This window comes from Schistocerca serialis, chromosome 5 (genome assembly GCF_023864345.2).
Source record: "Schistocerca serialis cubense isolate TAMUIC-IGC-003099 chromosome 5, iqSchSeri2.2, whole genome shotgun sequence".
NCBI lineage: Eukaryota > Metazoa > Arthropoda > Insecta > Orthoptera > Acrididae > Schistocerca > Schistocerca serialis.
Genome location: NC_064642.1, coordinates 113826150 through 113845209, shown reverse-complemented (window position 1 = coordinate 113845209; position 19060 = coordinate 113826150). Strand labels below are relative to the sequence as shown.

At 43.6% G+C, this 19060-nt stretch overlaps 1 protein-coding gene across 1 annotated transcript; it reads right to left on the bottom strand.

The window, feature by feature from the left end:
• Positions 1–398: 398 nt before the first annotated feature.
• LOC126480974 (plasminogen receptor (KT)) lies at positions 399–1932 on the bottom strand. The gene has a single exon (XM_050104412.1). The coding sequence runs from the start codon at positions 1704–1706 to the stop codon at positions 1245–1247; it is 462 nt and encodes a 153-aa protein (XP_049960369.1). The 5' UTR covers positions 1707–1932; the 3' UTR covers positions 399–1244.
• Positions 1933–19060: the final 17128 nt, after the last annotated feature.

The following is a 19060-nucleotide window of genomic DNA, read 5'->3' as shown; positions in this document are numbered from 1 at the left end:
ACGTTTAACATTGGGTGCATGTGGCGCACCACAGTAAAAAAAAATTGCGTTACTGCCAGAAGTCATTCGCATGCGGCAACATACACGGACACCGCTCTACCCGTTGGCGCAGGTTATATACAAGCAGGTCAAGTTTGCGCTTCAAATACAAACACTGGAGATCAGCAGGGCAGTCGATATCGATTCGACCGTAGCGTAAATCCAACGCGTCAGCCTGCACGCTGACTAATGAATGGCAACAGACAAAACTGCTGTCTGGACATTTCTGCCTTCTGAATCACACAAACACTTATACAAACATTTGCTGTTTGTGCAGAATTTTTTGCTTGGAATATTCATTAGGCAGCAACACGCTGATGACCAAGTACACAAATTTTGCAACACTAATAAATACGAGATGAAACATGAAACTGTGCTTTTATTGTACTGTTATCTACAGGATACCAATGTAAGAGAACACTGATGTGCTGAATATATTTATTAGTTTAATTTCTGTTATTGTCACGACATTATTCTTAGCACAGTTCATTGTGGAGATGTAGATTTTAATGTAAACATCAAGAGTGGAAAAAGGTAATATGGAGCAGTGGACAGGCATTGACGTGCACGGCAGATAACAAATAATTTCAGAACAATAAAATTATGCTCGTAAAATATATTTAATAAACGACTTACGAATATATTTACTTCGTTGTTCACAAGATCTAACTAGATTATATCTGACTACTACACACACTTGTAAAATGATGTGCTCATAAAATAGGTTTAGTAAACTATGTAAGAACCCACTTTAAGAGAGCTACGTACAACATTTTAAACTTCTAAACTCGTATAAAACAACAACAGACGAAATTCAGACTGTATAATATATTTATGCTTTGTCCTCTTGAGTAATAGCTGCCATTCAATAACGTTTAATGTTGTACTTCAATGAGTATAAAAATTCTGTAAGTATAAAAACTACCACTTGTCATGCACTAACAACGAATATATTACAAACGTTACAATTCAACGATGTATGTGAAATTACTTTTGTACGATTTCGACGAAATTTATTGCAAGACGTGGCGATGAACGCCTCCACACAACAAAGTAACTACGAGTACTATAATACTGAATTGCGCCCCTTAGGCACTGCGTGTTTAACTCCCATCAACACACACATGCATTAAATTAGCGAAAGTTGTAAGAGGGAAAGGCAGAATTCGAATTCCGTACAGGAATATTATTGCAAGGAAAAACACTCAGACAGCAGGCACGGACGGATGGAGCTTCTTCTTCTCGCCGTCGTCTAGGCGCGCCTGGTCTATTATAGAGACCGAAGGTAGGCCGCAGGGCAGATCCAGCAGGTCGGCTTCGTGGTTCATTATCATTTCTGCCTCGCTTCTTATGCGGTGCAGTTTGCTCCCGTAAGCCATGTCCGCCTGGTACGCGAGAACGAACGTCAGCGGCAGCAACGGCGCCAACACGCCAGATTTCCTGCTACGCCGGTAGCCCGCCACCATCCCCATGGTAGCCAGGATGTAGAACGAGCCGAACCAGTACAACTGCTCCCTCGCCCGAGCAATCTGCATCGCCATCTGCCGCTCCCGCATGAAATTTTGCATGTGAATATTCCGCTCGACGGCGACTTTGTTCATTTCTGTCATGAACTCCTGGTTCCTCTTTAAGTTCGCGTCCATGGATCTCGAGATGAAGCCGCCCATTTTACGAGCGTTGCAGCGTTACGCGCGGAGTTACTGCACAATCGCAAACCGTCGAGAACACTGATTTCAAAACTGCATCGGCTGCTCAGCCCGCGCGCGTACTTGCGATAAGTGATACACGGCAGCGTCGAACACAGACAGCGAAAGAAGTGATGCCACTCGATCAGATGTGTCACGCACGCACCGTTCAGCGCGAAGTGATATGCGGTACTACCTGCCTTAGTGCATCTATCTCGCGCAGGCGCACAACGCGTCGTAGCTTTCTTGTCATTGCGCTACTCATTAGTTTCAGAGCTGACGTGTAGATGGCAGTGGCGCAGTGGTTTGCCTCTAGAGTCGATCGTGCCAGCCGTCGGTGTACATAGTTGCGCTTGGCACCGTGAGATAGCACTGGCGTCAAGTTTCTAAGTATTTAAATGTCACTGCAGCCGAATTTCGTATAATTATGGCTATGTTTCGACGGAAGATGCATACATGATCCGCTACACGGTTGCGTAGCCTCATATCGTCGCTCCGCTATGTCGACTGCTGTAGTGACGAATGTGTAGCTGAGCGGCGAAATATGTATAATTCCCTTTTAGGTCATTAACTCAATAAAACACCACGAAACGGCAACAGAAATCTGCTACCAGTAAATCGTCACAAACTTCAACCCCAGCTAATGTCACCGTTATCTGTACGATGTGTATTCGGCTGCAAAAGGAACTGGAGCATGTATAAATACGTGAAGGAATTTGCGGTGTTCAAATGGATGTCTGCAAAGCGAAGTTCTGTGAAACGTTGCAAAACTGCGAGGCGAGCGCTCTGAAGCAGTGAGTCATTCAGCGCTGATGGAAAAACCGGCAGTCGACGCAGAAACAGTGCACCGGCTTGATGCTACCGGTCTCTCAGGAAGGTCTTGCGTCAGAAGTCGGTTTCACGAAATGTTGACTACGCGAAGACGACAAGCGCAAATAATAGGGCGATTATTCCAAGAAACATTTTCGTATGTCAGTATTTGTCACTTCATTATCTTCGAAACTTTAGTTTCGCGGTCGTTTTGGTAAAACCGAGAGTCAGCCTATCTGGAGCGGCGGAAAACGATTTCTTAAGGTATATTATCAGACCGGGTGTTTTACTGCCGCCGTAGTCATAAAACTACGAAGTGAGAAGGATACTTTTTAAATCTAGCACCAAATACTGCTATAAAACTTTAGTGTATTACTTATAATAATATATTTTGTAATAAATGACAAGCGGTACACGGCATTTTAGGCTGTAACACTTGGAAATTGGAAACGGTCAAATTGATCATCTTAAAATTTGGTCTGTATAGAAGTCAAAATACTGTCTCGAATTATTCTCAGAAGAAGCCGATGTCGGGGAAGAACAGATGGGATACGATAAATGTAGGAACAAGAGATGCAATACTGACTTATGTTAGAAGGTAGATTCAAAGAAAGCGACTCTGCGTTTAAGCATTTGTAGATTGACAGACGGCTTTTGACAGTAGTGACAGAAGTACACTCTTTAAAATTGTATAGATAGCAGGGATAAAATGAGGGCGAAAAGTTATCTTAAACTTGTTCAGAAACCGGACTCAAGGTGTAAAAGTTTAAGGACATGAAAAGGACACAATAGTTGTGGGGTGAGACAAGGCTGTGGCTTCTTCACTGTGTTATTCGATCTGTACATTGACCAAGCAGTAAAGGAAACAGGAGAAATTCGGAAACGGAGTTAAAGTTAAGGGAGAAAAAATAAATTCTTTGAGGCTTGCGGATGACATTGTAATTCTGTCAGGGACAGCAAAGGGTTGCAAGATCTGTTGAACGAACTGATAGTGTGTTTAAAAGAGGTTACAAGATGAACGTCAACAAAAGTAAAACATAGGACTGTAGTAGAATGAAATCGGGCGATCCTGATATAATTAGATAAGGAAATGAGACACTAACCCGGCCGTGGTGGCCGAGCGGTTCTAGGCGCTTCAATCCGGAACCGCGCGACTGCTACGGTCACAGGTTTGAATCCTGCCTAGGGCATGGATGTGTTTGATGTCCTTAGATTAGTTAGGTTTATGTAGTTCTAAGTTCTAGAGGACTGATGACCTCAGATGTTAAGTCCCATGGTGCTCAGAGCCATTTGAACCAAGCCATGAGACACTAAAAGCAGTCGATGACTTAAGTTACTTGGGCAGCAAAATAACTGACGATGGCCGGAATAGAGAGGATGTAAAATGCTGATTGGCACTATCAAGAAAAATGTGTTCGAAAAAGAGAAATTTGTAAATATACATACATATTATAACTTAAGTCCTCCGACGCGTATTTATGTATATATGTGAAGACTAATATCAGGAATTGCTATAGAGATTTTGATACAATTTTCACTGATAGACTAGTTCACGAGAAAGGTTCGCTACGCTGTATTAGGCAAGCCGTTCGGTCGTAAGCATAGGTTGGTTATAACTAAACTTTCGCCACTTGAGAGGGCCCCCCCCATGAAAAACGAGTCATAAGAGGGCAATGAAACATTGTGAAAACATTTGTAAGGACATGCGGAAGAGAAATAAAGAATAAATCGTTGAAAGAAACACCTTTTCAGTTTCCAAGTGTGAGGGTAACGAAACTTCCTGGCAGATTAAAACCGTGTGCCGGACCGAGACTCGAACTCGGGACCTTTGGCTTTCGGGGGCAAGTGCTCTACCAGCTGAACTACCCAAGCACGACTCACGCCCCGTCCTCACAGCTTTACTTCTGCCAGTACCTCGTCTCCTACCTTCCAAAATTTACAGAAGTTCTCCTGCGGACCTTCTGTAAAGTTTGGAAGGTAGGAGTCGGGGTACTGGCAGAAGTAAAGCTGTGAGGACGGGGCGTGAGTCGTGCTTGGGTAGCTCAGCTGGTAGAGCACTTGCCCGCGAAAGGCAAAGGTCCCGAGTTCGTGTCTCGGTCCGGCACACAGTTTCTATCTGCCAGGAAGTTTCGTATCAGCGCACACTCCGCTGTAGAGTGAAAATTTCATTATATGAGGGTAACGTTTGTAACTGCGTACCATGTTTTCGTTCCAGGTTATAAACGTTGCCCAATGTGACGACCATCTGCATCGACGACAGCCTGGAAGTTTGTACGGATACCATTTCACAACGGTTCGCAGCAGTTTTTGGAAGGTGTACCGTGGGATATTCAACTGTCGTGACATGCCTCTTGCACTGCTTGAAGATCGCACATTGCCTCCAGCGTTGTCAGTAATGGCAACAGTAACTTCTTCAACAATCAGTTGCGCAATTAGTCGTCGGCCTCTCCAAGGAGCAATTACCAAATCGCCAGTAAATTCGAACATATTGAATCATGCCTTGGCGTCGAATTGTGGGGCCTAGGAAGCATGCCTTCTCGGATCACTAGACAATATTCAAACAAATCGTATTGAGTTTTATTACAAAATGAACAATGACAATACTTAACTTTGACAATAACACAGAAGGGTCGCAAGCAAAGGGCGACATGCAAATAAGAAATCTCTTCAGCACATACAACTCCTAAGTCGCTGGTCTTGAAGTGCGTGATCTTGATGCTGCTGTAGAAGTACGCTGCGACTAGTCGGCGCGGCACTCTTATGTCCTCTTCACTTAGAGGTCGCTGCCGTCGCGTTGTCGTCCTGGAGAGGGGTTGGTCAGCGTGCAGCTGGCGGACGTCTTCTTCACAGCCCTCTTTGCTCCCTCGTTTCCTGCTGGTGTGCAGGCGCTTGACTTGACACCATAACAGAACCATGGAGGTAAAAATAAGAGGAGTTGTCATGACGTCACAAACTTGAAGCTGACCCAAGTGAAGATCCGCCACGTTAGCTACCCCAAAGCATTCGCTTCTGGTGATTTGATTCCGTGTAGTTGTGAAGTCTTTTGATAAAAAATGCCGGCTTGCGTCGCTTACGGGTGTACTAATCGTTCTGATTGTAGTCTAAAGTTTAAACAAATCACATTTCATTCGTAAGTAGACTTATTTAAGCGCTGTTTTCTTGTATACAGGGAGTTACAAAAAGGTACGGCCAAACCTTCAGGAAACATTCCTCACACACAAACAAAGAAAAGATGTTATGTTGACATGTGTCCGGAAACGCTTAATTTCCATGTTAGAGCTCATTTTAGTTTCGTCAGTATGTTCTTCCACCTACGTTCAATGGAGCACGTTATCATGATTTCATACGGGATACTCTACCTGTGCTGCTAGAACATGTGCATTTACAAGTACGACACAACATGTGGTTCATGCACGATGGAGCTCCTGCACATTTCAGTCGAAGTGTTCGTACGCTTCTCAATAACAGATTCGGTGACCGATGGATTGGTAGAGGTGGACCAATTCCATGGCCTCCACGTTCTCCTGACCTCAACCCTCTTGACTTTCATTTATGGGGCCATTTGAAAGTTCTTGTCTACGCAACCCCGGTAGCAAATGTAGAGACTCTTCGTGCTCGCATTGTGAACGGCTGTGATACAATACGCCATTCTCCAGGGCTGCATCAGCGCATCAGGAATTCCATGCGACGGAGGGTGGATGCTTGTATCCTCGCTAACGGAGGACATTTTGAACAGTTCCTGTAACAAAGTGTTTGAAGTCACGCTGGTACGTTCTGTTGCTGTGTGTTTCCATTCCATGATTAATGTGATTTGAAGAGAAGTAATAAAATGAGCTCTAACATGGAAAGTAAGCGTTTCCGGACACATGTCCACATAACATATTTTCTTTCTTTGTGTGTGAGGAATGTTTCCTGAAAGTTTGGCCGTGCCTTTTTGTAACACCCTCTATAGGCTGCTTGAAATTCTGATGCACTGTTAAGTTTTACATTATGATTTTATTTCTGTGATTTGACTTTAGATTTCCTATCAATCCCACGCAAAGAGCTCTCTGGAAGTGAGAAATACACTTGGTTTTCATTGTTTGGTTATTCCCAAGTAACTGAAAAGTCCTGGCAAGAAATATCCTGGAAATGGGGACTAATGTTTTAAAGTGCAATAATTTAGTATAAAAGTAATGTAACTACATGTAGTTAATTAAATCTTCAGTAAAATGTGTGGAACACCTGTTAAAGTGGTTAAATTATAAGTACTTAAAGGGTTACATATTTGTTAAAGCAAAATTCCCTATCTAAGTCAGACTATTTAGATCATTACATTAGTCACTGTGTTGTCGTGTTACCCTGTAAATTGTTGTTATTTGCCACACTGAATGTCACTTGGTAGGTACAATTTAAAAATAAAGCAGATGTGTCAACTACAATGGGCCTGACAATCTTAAATTCTGTTCTTCTCCTTCGTAATTTAACGAATCTTTCCCTTTGTTGACATGACAGCTGGCTTATTTATATCGTCCGTGCATACATCTATGGGACACAAAGGAAATAAGGCAAATTTCTTGCAAACTTGAACATTTAAAATTTGCATTTGACTTGAAAATGCAACGAATACAAAACGGTGCCTCTAAGTCTAAACTATCAATCATTGCTTTTGGAGTTCTGGCTTTATCAGTTATCGACACAAACACAATGAAAAGTGAATAGAAATGGATTACGAAAGCACGCTTTTCATAGGACGTACTCCTCGGTTATTCGAAGAGCCGCGCGGGATTAGCCGAGCGGTCTTAGGCGCTGCAGTCATGGACTGTGCGGCTGATCCCGGCGGAGGTTCGAGTCGTCCCTCGGGCAAGGGGTTGTGTGTGTTTGTCCTTAGGATAATTTAGGTTAAGTAGTGTGCAAGCTTAGGAACTGATGACCTTAGCAGTTAAGTCCCATAACATTTCACACACATTTGAACGTTTGGTTATTCGAAGTGTATAAACAAAAAGGAATTACAGTACTGAGGCCAGAAGCGTCATATTTTCGTGTCGTATTACTGTATCGAATACGCATATAAGACCAGAAAAACGTTTGAGGTTGCGTTTCTTACGCTGTGTTGTTCACTAAAACAGTGTAACATTTACTATATAATACAAATATCGCGTGCACACGACAGAAATAAGGAAGAAAAAGCAATTGTAAACACTCGTCTGCTAATGTTTTGGGGAATCCAAGATGGCGGCAGGCCCCGCCCACTGGCTTCAAAACAATGTACAGCGTTAAGTCTGTAGCGCCATCTCCTCTTATTCTACCTCCATGAACAGAACATCCGAATCATGTTCTTCACGCTCGGTGCGGAAAGAGAACCTCTACGTATTCCTTTAATGGGTCGACATTCGCGAAGAGCAGCAACACTATTGCTGTCGTTTCGATAAAACGGCTTTGCGAGTAAAGCCCTGGCAACCTTGTGTATACCCATGTTGACTTTCTGCAACTGCAACGCACACGGATGGTTGTGTTTCAACTGAACGTCACCATACCACTACCGTCACCTAACGGCGGGTCACGACATTAACACTATTGGCACCGCAAATCCTGCAGCGCACAGTCTGAACATCATACCTATAACGTTGGGTACCTATACGGTAGATCTACCCTGTCTCAGTTTGATTACAACCACCCTCTACTTAGTGCCACCAGTCTGAAAATGTTGGTATGGAATGTAGCCTTATACAGAATAAACATAGATGATAAAAAGTTCGAAAAAAAGAAACAACTGACTATGCTCTTGAAAAATGAAAAAATAGAAAATTTTAATAAACAATTTACAGACATTTTTAAACACCTTTATCCGAAAATCAAGAAAAACTAAAGTTTCATACAAAATCGGCAGTGTTATGGGCTATGAGTAAATAATAGTGTGTGTATTAACGTCCTAGGAAACATGCCTTACCATTCAGACAACTGGGGATTTTGCTGTGGTAGAAACAAACACATCTATTGAACAATACGATCCCATCCTGCTGGGACCAGTTCAACGACCTGCCGAGTAGAAATGGATAGCACAGTAGCGAATGCGGAGAATCGACTTACAAAAGTAGTAGGGACTCTGTTTCAGCACTGTTCTGCAAAAGTTTGTATCTTTCCAGTGTTTAGATCAGCGCAAAAGCGATGACGCACCAAAGAAAAAGACGAAATTTTCGGTGAACTCTGTGTCAAGCATGCTGTATGTATGTGTACGCTTTTCGGCGATTGCTAAAATCGTGGTATTATTCATTATCGTCTCCACGTTATGCTAGAACGGCCCGAAAGAGCAAGTTAACGAAAACATCGGTGCCATCTCTGGTCAAAAGTATCCGAACACCCTATGTCATGAGGAACTGGCCACTAGAAAACTGTCTACTGACACATAGTCAACATGGGATTAGAAAACATCGTTCCTCTGAAACACAACTAGCTCTTTATTCACATGATGCGTTGAGTGGTATTGACAAGGGATTTCAGATCGATTCCGTAATTCTGGATTTCCGGAAGGCTTTTGACACTGTACCACACAAGCGGCTCGTAGCGAAATTGCGTGCTTAAGGAATATCGTCTCCGTTATGTGACTGGATTTGTGATTTCCTGACAGAGAGGTCACAGTTCGTAGTAGCTGACGGAAAGTCATCGAGTAAAACAGAAGTGATACCTGGCGTTCCCCCAAGGTAGTGTTATAGGCCCTTCGCTGTTGCTTATCTATATAAACGATTTGGGAGACAATCTGAGCAGTCCGGTTGTTTGCAGATGACGCTGTCGTTTATCGACTAAGAAACTCATCAGAAGATCAAAACAAACAGCAAAACGATTTAGAAAAAATATCTGAATGGTGCGAAAAGTGGCAGTTGACCCTGAATAACGAAAAGTATGAGGTCATCCACAAGAGTGCTAAAAGGAACTCGTGAAACTTCGGTTACACGATAAATCAGTCTAATCTAAAAGCCGTAAATTCAGCTAAATACCTGGGTATTACGATTACGAACAACTTAAATTGGAAGTAACACATAGAAAATGTTGTGGGGAAGGCTAACCAAGGACTGCGTTTTATTGCCAGGACACTTAGAAAATGTGACAGACCTACTAAGTGGACTGCCTACACTACGCTTATCCGTCCTCTTTTAGAATACTGCTGTGAGGTGTGGGATCGTTACCAGATAGGACTGACGGAGTACATCGAAAAAGTTCAAAGAAAGGCAGCGCGTTTTGTATTATCGTGAAATATGGGAGAGAGTGTCACAGAAATGATACAGGATTTGGGCTGGAAATCGTTAAAAGAAAGGCGTTTTTCGTTGCAACGGAATGTTCTCACGAAATTCCAATCACCAACTTTCTCCTCCGAATGCGAAAATATTTTGTTGACACCGACCTACATTGGGAGGAACGATCACCACGATAAAGTAAGGGAAATCAGAGCTCGTACGGAAAAATATAGGTGTTCATTCTTTCCGCGCGCTATACGAGATTGGAATAATAGAGATTTGTGAAGGAGGTTCGATGAACCCTCTGCCAGGCCCCTAAATGTGATTTGCAGAGTATCCATATAGATGTAACTGTAGATATAGATGTAGATGTCACGACAGGCCGACCCGCCGACTTAACATCTGAGGTCATCAGTCCCCTAGACTTAGAACTACTTAAACCTAACTAACCTAAGGACATCACACACATCCATGCCCGAGGCAGGATTCGAACCTGCGACCGTAGTGGTCGCGCGGTTCCGGACTGCAGCGCCTAGAACCGCTCGGCCACTCCGGCCGGCCCACCGTAGCAGCAGGCCGGTTCCGGACTGAAGCGCCTAGAACCGCTCGGCCACTCCGGCCGGCCCACCGTAGCAGCAGAGCGGTTCCGGACTGAAGCGCCTAGAACCGCTCGGCCACAGCGGCCAGCCACTACTCTGCAATTGACACTTAAGTGCCTGGCACAGAGTTCTTCGAACCACCTTCAGACTGTTTCTCTACCGTTCCATTCTGTAACAGAGCGTGGGAAATATGAACACCAAAATTTTTTTGTGCCAGCACTTATTTCTTTTATTTTATTACGATGATAGTTTCTCCCCATGTAGAATGGCGACAATAAAATATTTTCACTTTCATAGCACGAAGTTGGTGATTGAAAATTTGTTAAGAAATCCCGCAAAACACCTTTGTTTTAACGATTGCCACCGCAACTCGTTTTTATATGCATGATACTCTCTCCCCTACTTAGCGGTAATATAAAACGAGTTATCCTTCTTTCAACTTTTCCGACGTCCTCGGTCAATCCTATCTGATAAGGATACCATACAGCACAGCACAACAGTACTCTATCAGAGGATGGACTAGTGTAGTGTAGGCACTCTCGTTAGCAGACCTGTTGCAGCTTCTTTGTTCTGCTTTCCCCACAACATTATCTAAGTGATCATTCCATCTTAAGTTGTTAATAATTGTAGTTCCTAGGTATTTATTTGGACTAGACATCCTTTAAATCTGTCTGATTTATCGTTTAACCGAAATTTAACGGATTTTTTTTTTTCGTACTCAAGGATGACCTCACACTTTCTTTTATTCACAGACAACTGCTACTTTTCACAACATACAGATGTCTAAAACATTTTCCCACTGGTTTTGATTTTATAATGAATTTACTAAAGCTAAATCACAGCCTCATCTGCAAACAATGTAAGAGGAATGCTCAGATCCGGCCGCTGTGGCCGAGTGGTTCTAGGCGCTTCAGTCCGGAACCGCCCTGCTGCTACGGTCGCTTCCCATAGTGTCCAGAGCCATTTGCTACGGTCGCAGGTTCGAATCCTGCCTCGGGCATGGATGTGTGTGATGTCCTTAGGTTAGTTAGGTTTAAGTAGTTCTAAGTATGATGACCATAGATGTTAAGTCCCATAGTGCTCAGAGCCATTTGAACCATTTGGTGTCGACTACTATGTACTGTGGCCTCTCTGACAGCAAATTACGAATCTAGTCGCACAACAGAAGCGATACTACATAAGAAACCGTCGAGCAGCGCAGAGGCTGGTTGCAAGAAAATCGCATAAAATCATCGGAAGGAATCACTCTTGAGTTCCATAGTGCTACCAGCAACGCAGCTAGCACAATGGCTCTGCATAGTGGGTTAAAAAATAATGTGCTACAATGGTTGAGCAGCTCCTCATATACCATACATTTCTGTAGTGAATGTTAACCGACGCTTGAGGTGGTGTAAAGGGCGACGCCGGTGAACAGTGGATGACTGGAAACGAGTGATCTGAGAATGCTCAATCACGTAATGCCCTGTGACTATCCGATGAAAGGTTCTGGATTTGACGAATGCCTGGGGAGCGTTACCTGCCATCATGTACACCGGAGTGACAAAAGTCACGGGATACCTCATAATATCACGTCGGACCTTCTTTGTAACATTATGTGATTGCCTTATCATTTTAAATCATTCACTAATCGAGCAGTCGCTCGGCAACAGCTACAGTTAGCAAATAATGTTGCGAGAATGTAAAACGTGAACGTCCTGTGACGTAACGTGTTTATTGTCGAAGCGCCGTCAGAGATGCACTGAGTTACTGACTTTGAAAACCGCGGCGCGAAAAACGGACAGAAGAAGAACACTTTTACACATTCATTTTGATGTACGAGATATTCTCGATGAACAGTTACTCATTCTTCTCTTGTCTCTTGTAACTTGAGCCGGACGCGCATGTCTTGCCGCCGTATTATTGTTAAAAATAATATTATTTTAGTGTAAAGTAAAAGTGCAAGACTGAAAGTGCAATACTGCATAGCAGTAGATTTATTGTGGGACGTGTAGGTGAAAACGTCAAAGGAATTATTTTCGTTACGAGAAGAGAAGGGCCAGTCAAAACGGCATCCATGTTAAATCCTTCATTGCAGTGTAAGTTCATCTATTAATTGCCATAAATTCAGATTTAAATGGAATTGGTGTATGGACTATTTATTTAATATAGAATCTATGTCTCACTCCTTCATGAAGTTATTTAATTTTCTTTATGTTTCTGCCAAATAGAGAGTTCACAGTCACGAATTCTTTCGTCGAAATCGGACGGAAGTTGTATGCGGCGAAATATTTTCTCCGCGCCATATGCTGCTGGTAAATGCATGATAAACTACGGTCCCTTAGGAAATTCATGTTGAGCTATCCAAAAATAATTATATTTTGAACAGGCATTTACTCTCCTCTGCAATGCAACTTCCGACTGATCAGAATCCAACAAGAAACAGCCGCACACGGTCGGCGTTCGCAAAAATATTTCCACCGCTGTTTATAGCTATATGTTACAGCACAAAAGTAAACATATTGTTATGATTAGCGACTACGAACGGGGACATTTATAACTGTATGTTTATGTATACACATTACGTAAACATATCGTTATAACCGACGTGACATAGTCTCGGCAAGTCGTTGGAAGCCACTTCCAGAAATATTCACCCATGCTGTCTGTACATACGTCCATAATCGTGAAAGTGTTGCCGGTGCAACATTCGGGCACGAACTGACCTCTCGATTATGTCCCGCAAATTTTCAATGGAGTTCATGTAGGGTGGTCTAGGTGGCCAAATCATTCGCTCGAATTGTCCAGAATGTTGTTCAAACCAATTGCGAGCAACTGTGGCCCACTGACATGGTAATCTCATCGCTCTTTCAGAACATAAAGTCCATGAATGGCTGCATTTGGTCTCCAAGTAGCCAAACATAACTAATTCCAGTCAATCATCGGTACAGTTGGACCAAAGGACCCAGTCTGTCCCATGTAAACACAGCCCACACAGTTATTGAGCCACAACCAGCTTGCACAACGTCTTGTTGACAACTTGGGCCCATGGCTTCGTGAGGTCTCCGCCACGCTCGAATCCTACCATCAGCTCTTACTAACAGAAATCGGGACTCATCTGACCAGGCCGTCTAGGATCCAACCGACGTGGTCGTGAGACCAGGACAGGCGCTGCAGACGACATCGTGCTACTAGCAAAGGCACTCGCTAGGTCTTCTACTAACACAGCCCATTAACGCCAGATTTCGCAGCGCTGTCCTAACGGATACGTTCGTCGTACGCCCCACATTGATTTGTGCGGTTATTTCACACTATGCTGTGTATTAGCGGTGACAACTCTTCACAAACGCTGCTGCTCTTGGTCATTATGTGAAGACTGTCGGCCACTGGGTAGTTCGTGGTGAGAGGTAATGCCTGAAATTTGGTATTCTCAGCGATACTAGGGCCATCTGTATGTGTGCATATCGCTATCCCATGGCTTTTGTTACTGTGGGGTGTTTTTCGTCGTTAGGGTATGGTCCCGTTGTTGTGCTTAAGGAAATGCCAAATGCGGAAGGATTTGAATGTGTTTTACAGCGTTGTCCACTGCGTAGAACAGAGGACCATTCCGGAGAAGATGGTTGTATCAACATGAAAACGCACACTTTCGTGAAGTAGAATATGTGGCCTGAGAGATTCTTCACCTGAAACCAACTGAATACCTTTCCGAACAATTAAAACGTCGACTTCGCTCCAGACCCAGCGTCCAACATATGTTGTTTGGTTTCTGTTCTTGAGGAAGAATGTTTGTTAGGTAGTTAGCTACATCTTCCATAGACCATTTGATCGACTGTTTTATCGAAGTGATGTGGAACGAGTCAGCTTACAGGCTACTACTTTTCAAGTGGACGTCGCTATTATTCTCAAATTGTGATGAATTATTCACGAAGAATTTCATTAGCGAATATATGTATTTTGATGGCGCAGTTACAATGCCTAGCTCCTTGAAGAGGTACCTACATGACCTCCATCAGTAAACACCACTATTAATATTACTGCTCCCTTTTGTGTGGTCAGTTCTTTCTTTCTGAGCAATAAGTTACCCTAAAAATTATTTCGTAAGGCATATGCAAAATATGTCTGGATGTTGATACATTTGTTTCCAGTATTAGCAATGACATGAAGAGCAAAAGCAGCTGAACTTAATTGTTTGAGGGGCTCAGTAATAAGCTTCTTCTACACTCATGCTCATAAATTAAGAATAATGCTGATACATGGTGAAACAACGCTCTATTGGGCGGTTCGCGAGTTTAAATCACTTCAGGGTATGACCAAGCGGTGCATTTCACCCGCGATCGTCGCATGGTGGCGCTGGCAGCAGTCCACATATGAAGAGGTGTGTTGGTGCATGTAAGAGTACGGAGCAACGAGTAAGTGTGCAGACTTTTTCAGACGTGCTATTGATGAGGGGTAGAGTACTAGGGCGACTGGAGGCTGGTCAAACACAGCAGGTCGTAGCACGGGCCTTCCATGTGCCACGAAGTGTGATCTCAGGTTTATGGCAACGATTCCAGCAGAGAGGAAACGTGTCCAGGCGCTACAGTACGGGACGTCCACAGTGTACAACACCACAAGAAGACCGATATCTCAACATCAGTGCCCGCAGACGGCCACGGAGCACAGCAGGTGGCCTTGCTCGGGACCTTACCGCAGCCACTGGAACAGTTGTCTCCAGACACACAGTCTACAGACGACTGAACAGACATGGTTTATTCGCCCGGAGACTAGCAAGATGCATTCCACTGACCACTGGTCGCAGGAGAGCCCGTAAAGCCTGGTGTCAAGAACACAGTACACGGTCATTGGAACAGTGGTCCCAGATTATGTTCACGCACGATTCCAGGTATAGTCTGAACAGTGATTCTTGCCGGGTTTTCATCTACCGAGAACCAGGACCAATATACCAACCCCTTTATGTCCTTGAAAAGGACCTGTATGGAGGTCGTGGTTTGATGGGGTGGGGTGGGATTATGATTGGTGTACGTACACCCCTGCTTGGCTTTGACAGAGGAACTGTAACAGGTCATGTGTATCGTGACGCCTTTTTGCACCAGTATGTCCGCCTTTTTAGGGGTGCAGTGGGTCCCACCTTCCTCCTGATGGATGATAACGCACGGCCCCACCGAGCTGCCATCGTGGAGGAGTACCTTGAAACAGAAGATATCAGGCGAATGGAGTGGCCAGCCTCTTCTCCAGACCTAAACCCCACAGAGCATGTCTGGGATGCTCTCGGTCGACGTATCGCTGCACGTTTTCAAACCCCTACGGCACTTCAGGAGCTCCAACAGGCACTGGTGTAAGAATTGGAGGCTACACCCCAACAGCTGCTCTACCATCTGATCCAGAGTATGCCAACCCGTTGTGCGGCCTGTGTACGTATGCGTGGTGATCACATCCCATACTGATGTCGGGGTACATGCGCAGGAAACAATGACGTTTTGTAGAACATGTGTTTCGGGACGGTTTTCTCAACTTATCACCAATACCGTGGACTTACAGATCTGTGTCGTGTGTGTTCCCTATGTGCCTATGCTATTAGCGCCAGTTTTGTGTAGTGCCACGTTGTGTGGCACCACATTCTGCAATTATCCTTAATTTATGAGCACGAGTGTAGTTCAAGTTCTCAACAATATGTACAACCAAAAATTTGGAGCTGCATCAATAGTTGGTTATGACTCTATTTGTTGTACAGAACTTAATGTAGTCTATTTTTTTCTTTCCCTCTCTTTTCAAAGCTTAGTGAGAGTCCATTTTCAGACAATTATTTCATAATACTTCGGAAAATATCATTTACCAACTCTTCTCTTGCTTTTTCCCTAACGGGATTCGTTGTAACACTAGTATCGTCTGCAAAGGTACCAATTTTGCTTGTTGAAATAAGTGATAGATCATTCACATATGTAAGGAATAGTAGTCGACCCAAAATTGAACCCTGTGTGATTCCTTTTGTAACTTTTTTTCACACACAAATCATTAAAATTCTCTACTTCAAGATTGAATTATGTGCTGCCATTCCTGCACAAGCATTCAGACATCTCACTGAAAGTGTCCGCAGCAGTGTTCAAGCCGCCATAAATCGAAGGGTGGACACACCTCGTATTACTTTCCACTAATAGGTGCCCTGATACTTTTTATGGGATAGAGGAATCATTTCTAGAAGTGTCTGAGAATTCTATAATGAGCAAAAAGACTGGTTTCCAGATTCCGTCGAGGAAGGGTTGCTGGTGCTTCTTCTTATTCCCTGCCCCCCTTCCCCCTTCGCCCTTTGCAGACAACCATGCTCTAAGGATTGTGATACACTTCGGTTCGACAGGGTAGTGAACTGTTTTGTTGAAATCAGAGGACGGCTGCTGGATGCTGCCAGCAAACGAACACATGCACCTGATCGAACAGTCAAATCTTGTATTGTTCGCAGGTGAAAGACGATAGAAGACGTGTCAGGAGCCTCATTGGGTCCTAACGCGGTGTTCAGCCTCCTCATATACACTACCAGTGACCTAATTGCCTAGGGTCACTGTTTCCGCGGTGGCGCGATTTAGTGACGCGCGAGAAACGTAAGAAAGGGCAAAAGAAAAGAGGATGAGGTACAACGAATGAGAAGGGGCAAGAAGAAGTAGTAGGTGGACTGAGGGCCACTAAAATTATAAGGAGGCGGATGTGTATGAAAGGAAATCTAACATCTACGTTCATAATCTACAAACCAATGTGAAGTACATGGCAGAGGGTATTCCCAGTTGTACCGGTTATTAAGGCTTCTTCCCGTTGAATTCATGTATGAAGGGCAAGAGGAATGTTTAAATGCCTCCCTACAATAATCTAACCTTGTCCTCATGAACCTCACGCGCGCGATACGTAGGGATTTATCCTTAAACCTGGTTGTTGAATCCTTGTAGGTAGGCTTCAAGTGTCTGCCAGTTCAGTCTCTTCAGCATCTCTGTGACACTCTTCTACGGGTCAAGGAAACTTGTAACCTTTCCTGCTGCCTTCTGTATACACTCAATATCTCCTATAAGTCCTATTTGGTACGGGTTCGACACATTTGAGCAATATTACAGGATTGGTCGCACGAGTGATATGTAAGCAATTTCCTATAAGACTGACTGCATTTCCCTAGTATTCAACCAGCGAACCGAATTCTGCCTCCTGCTTTACCCACCTGTGAGCCAATGTGATCGTCCCATTTCGTATCAAAAAAATGGTTCAAATGGCTATGAGCACTATGGGACTTAACTTCTGAGGACATCACTCCCCTAGAACTTAGAACTACTGAAACCTAACTAACCTAAGGACATCACACGAATCCATGCCCGAGGCAGGATTCGAACATTCGCCCGTAGCGGTCGCGCGGTCCCAGACTGTAGCGCCTAGAACCGCTCGGCCACTACGGCCGGCTCATTTCGTATCCTTACACAGTACTACACTCAGGTATAACGACTTGACCGACTCCAGTTGTAATTCGTCGATACAGTTGCCAGAGGATAGAGCACTTACCCATTTTGTAAAGTGTACAGTTTTACATTTCTTAACACATAAAAGAAGTTGTCAATATTTGCACCGCTTGCAGTTTTTTTTTTTTGAAGCAATACTTGATTATAGGTAACTGCATCATCTGCGAGAAGGTGGGACTGCCATTAATATTAGCAACGTTATTAACATTTAATATGAACAGCAAGGTCCCAACACACTCCCTGTCGAAGTTAATTCTACATCTGACTCTTCATTCGAGCTAACATGCTACGTCCTCGCTGACAAGACATTGTCAGTCCACTCGCAAATTTTTTCTTGGTACCCCAGACGGTTGTGCTTTTGGTAATAAGCGTAGATGTGGCACTGACTCAAATGCTTTCTGGAAATCAAGAAGTACTGCATCTACCTCACTGTCTTCATCCATGACTTTCAGGATATTTATGAAAATGCGAGCTGAGCTTAACATAAGCGATGTAGATGTTTTCGGTATGCTGGTATGCAAGGACACGATCATTCTGTTCGAGACACCTCATTACTTTTCAGTTCAGAATACGTTCTGAGATTCTACAACAAATTGATATCAAGGATATTGGACGTTTGTTTTCTGGATCACTTCTGCTACCCTTCTTGTAGACGAGTAGGATCTGCGCTTTCTTCCAACTACTAAGCACCGTTTTTCGTTTGAGTAATCTACGGTAGATTAAAGTTAAAAGAGGGGCTAACTCAGCAGCAAACTCGGTATAGATTCTGATAGGGATTCCAACTGGTCCTAGAGCTTCGTTCACTTTTAGCTATTTCAGCTGTTTCTCAGCACTGTTGACACTAATATCTATATCATCCATCTTTCCACTGTTGTGAAATTACATTAGGGCAATAGCCGTAGATCTTCATTTATAAAGTAATATTTAAGAACTGTGTTCAGCGTTTCTGCTTTTGCTTTACTGTACTCAGTTTCATCCCTGTCTCCCTCATGAGTGTCTGGACGCTAACTCTGGTACCACTAACAGCCTCTATGGATGACCAATACTTCTTTGGGATTTGTGGAAGATCGTCCCCAAATATTCTGCTTTGGTAGTCGTTGAAGGCTTCATGCATTGCCCTATTGACAACCAAACGCGTTTTATTCAACATCTTCGTATCTCTAGCCTTGCACATTGTTTTACACCTATAATGCAATAGTCCCAGTTTCCTCAGAAGTTTCTTTACAGTGATTGTATACGCCGTCACGAACTGT

Coding starts and splice junctions, on each gene's coding strand:
- LOC126480974 (XM_050104412.1), bottom strand. CDS start 1,706: ATGGGCGGCTTCATCTCGAGATCCATGGACGCGAACTTAAAGAGGAAC.